The following is a 945-nucleotide window of genomic DNA, read 5'->3' as shown; positions in this document are numbered from 1 at the left end:
AGCCAGGATGGTCTTGATCTACTGACCTCGTGATCCATTCACCTCGGCCTCCCAAAGTGCTGGGATTATAGACGTGAGCCACTGCGCCCGGCCAAGACCCCGTCGTTTTTGGCTAGGCATGGTGACACATACCTGTAGTCCCAGCTTCTCTAGAGGCTGAGGCAGGAGGATTGCTTGAGCCTAGGAATTTGAGGCTTCAGTCAGCCATGATCAGGCCATTGCACTCCAGCCTGGGTGACAGAGCAAGACCCTGACTCAAAAAAAAACAAAAAAGTTATTTTGTTTTCAAAGGCAAACAGATTTTGTTGTTCTCAAATATGTGGTCATGAGATGGGCAATTTGTACTTGTGTGAAACAGATACTTTTGGTTAAATAAGTTATGAGGGGTGGATCTGGAAGGAATCAGATTCTCTAGGAACTTAGGTGCAGATTTTCCTTTGATTTGCTGACAGGTGGTGGTCAATGCATCATCAAGATTAATGTTCAGTTATGACCTCAAGACTTATCTCACCAATACCCTCAATTCAACTGTATTCAAGCTCTTCATCACCACTGGCAGAAATGGTGTCAATCTTAAAGGTCAGGAATCTCTTTATGGTTTCAGTGATTGTTCCTATCTTTCTCATTTTCCCTCAATTCATTTATCCCTTTGGATTAGTAATCCAGATTTTCTTTTTATTTCAAAACTGACTCCATCTTGACAAATAAATCATAGAGCTCTATGAGATCTCAGAAATTATGACAAGACTAAGGTTTTAAAATAGGCTCATCCTAGTCACTATTGTCTTTCTAGTTTTAAAAATACAAATTTTAGGCCGGGCATGGTGGCTTACACCTGTAATCCCAGCACTTTGGGAGGCCGAGGCAGGCAGATCACCTGAGGTCGGGAGTTCAAGACCAGCCTGACCAACATGGTGAAACCCCGTCTCTACTAAAAATACAAAA

General features: G+C 42.5%; 1 protein-coding gene across 1 annotated transcript in view; it reads left to right on the top strand.

Annotated features, from left to right (window-relative positions):
• NUP210L (nucleoporin 210kDa-like) overlaps positions 1-945 on the top strand; it is a 205416-nt gene that overhangs the window by 173557 nt on the left and 30914 nt on the right. The window contains exon 31 of the mRNA XM_011928494.1: positions 453-579. Within this exon, the coding sequence (XP_011783884.1) occupies positions 453-579 (127 nt within the window). The remainder of the gene's footprint in view (positions 1-452; positions 580-945) is intronic.

The sequence above is a fragment of the Colobus angolensis genome, unplaced genomic scaffold (assembly GCF_000951035.1).
Source record: "Colobus angolensis palliatus isolate OR3802 unplaced genomic scaffold, Cang.pa_1.0 Scaffold77, whole genome shotgun sequence".
NCBI lineage: Eukaryota > Metazoa > Chordata > Mammalia > Primates > Cercopithecidae > Colobus > Colobus angolensis.
Note: the sequence above shows the minus strand (reverse complement) of the source record. Positions and strands in the feature narration are given on the sequence as shown.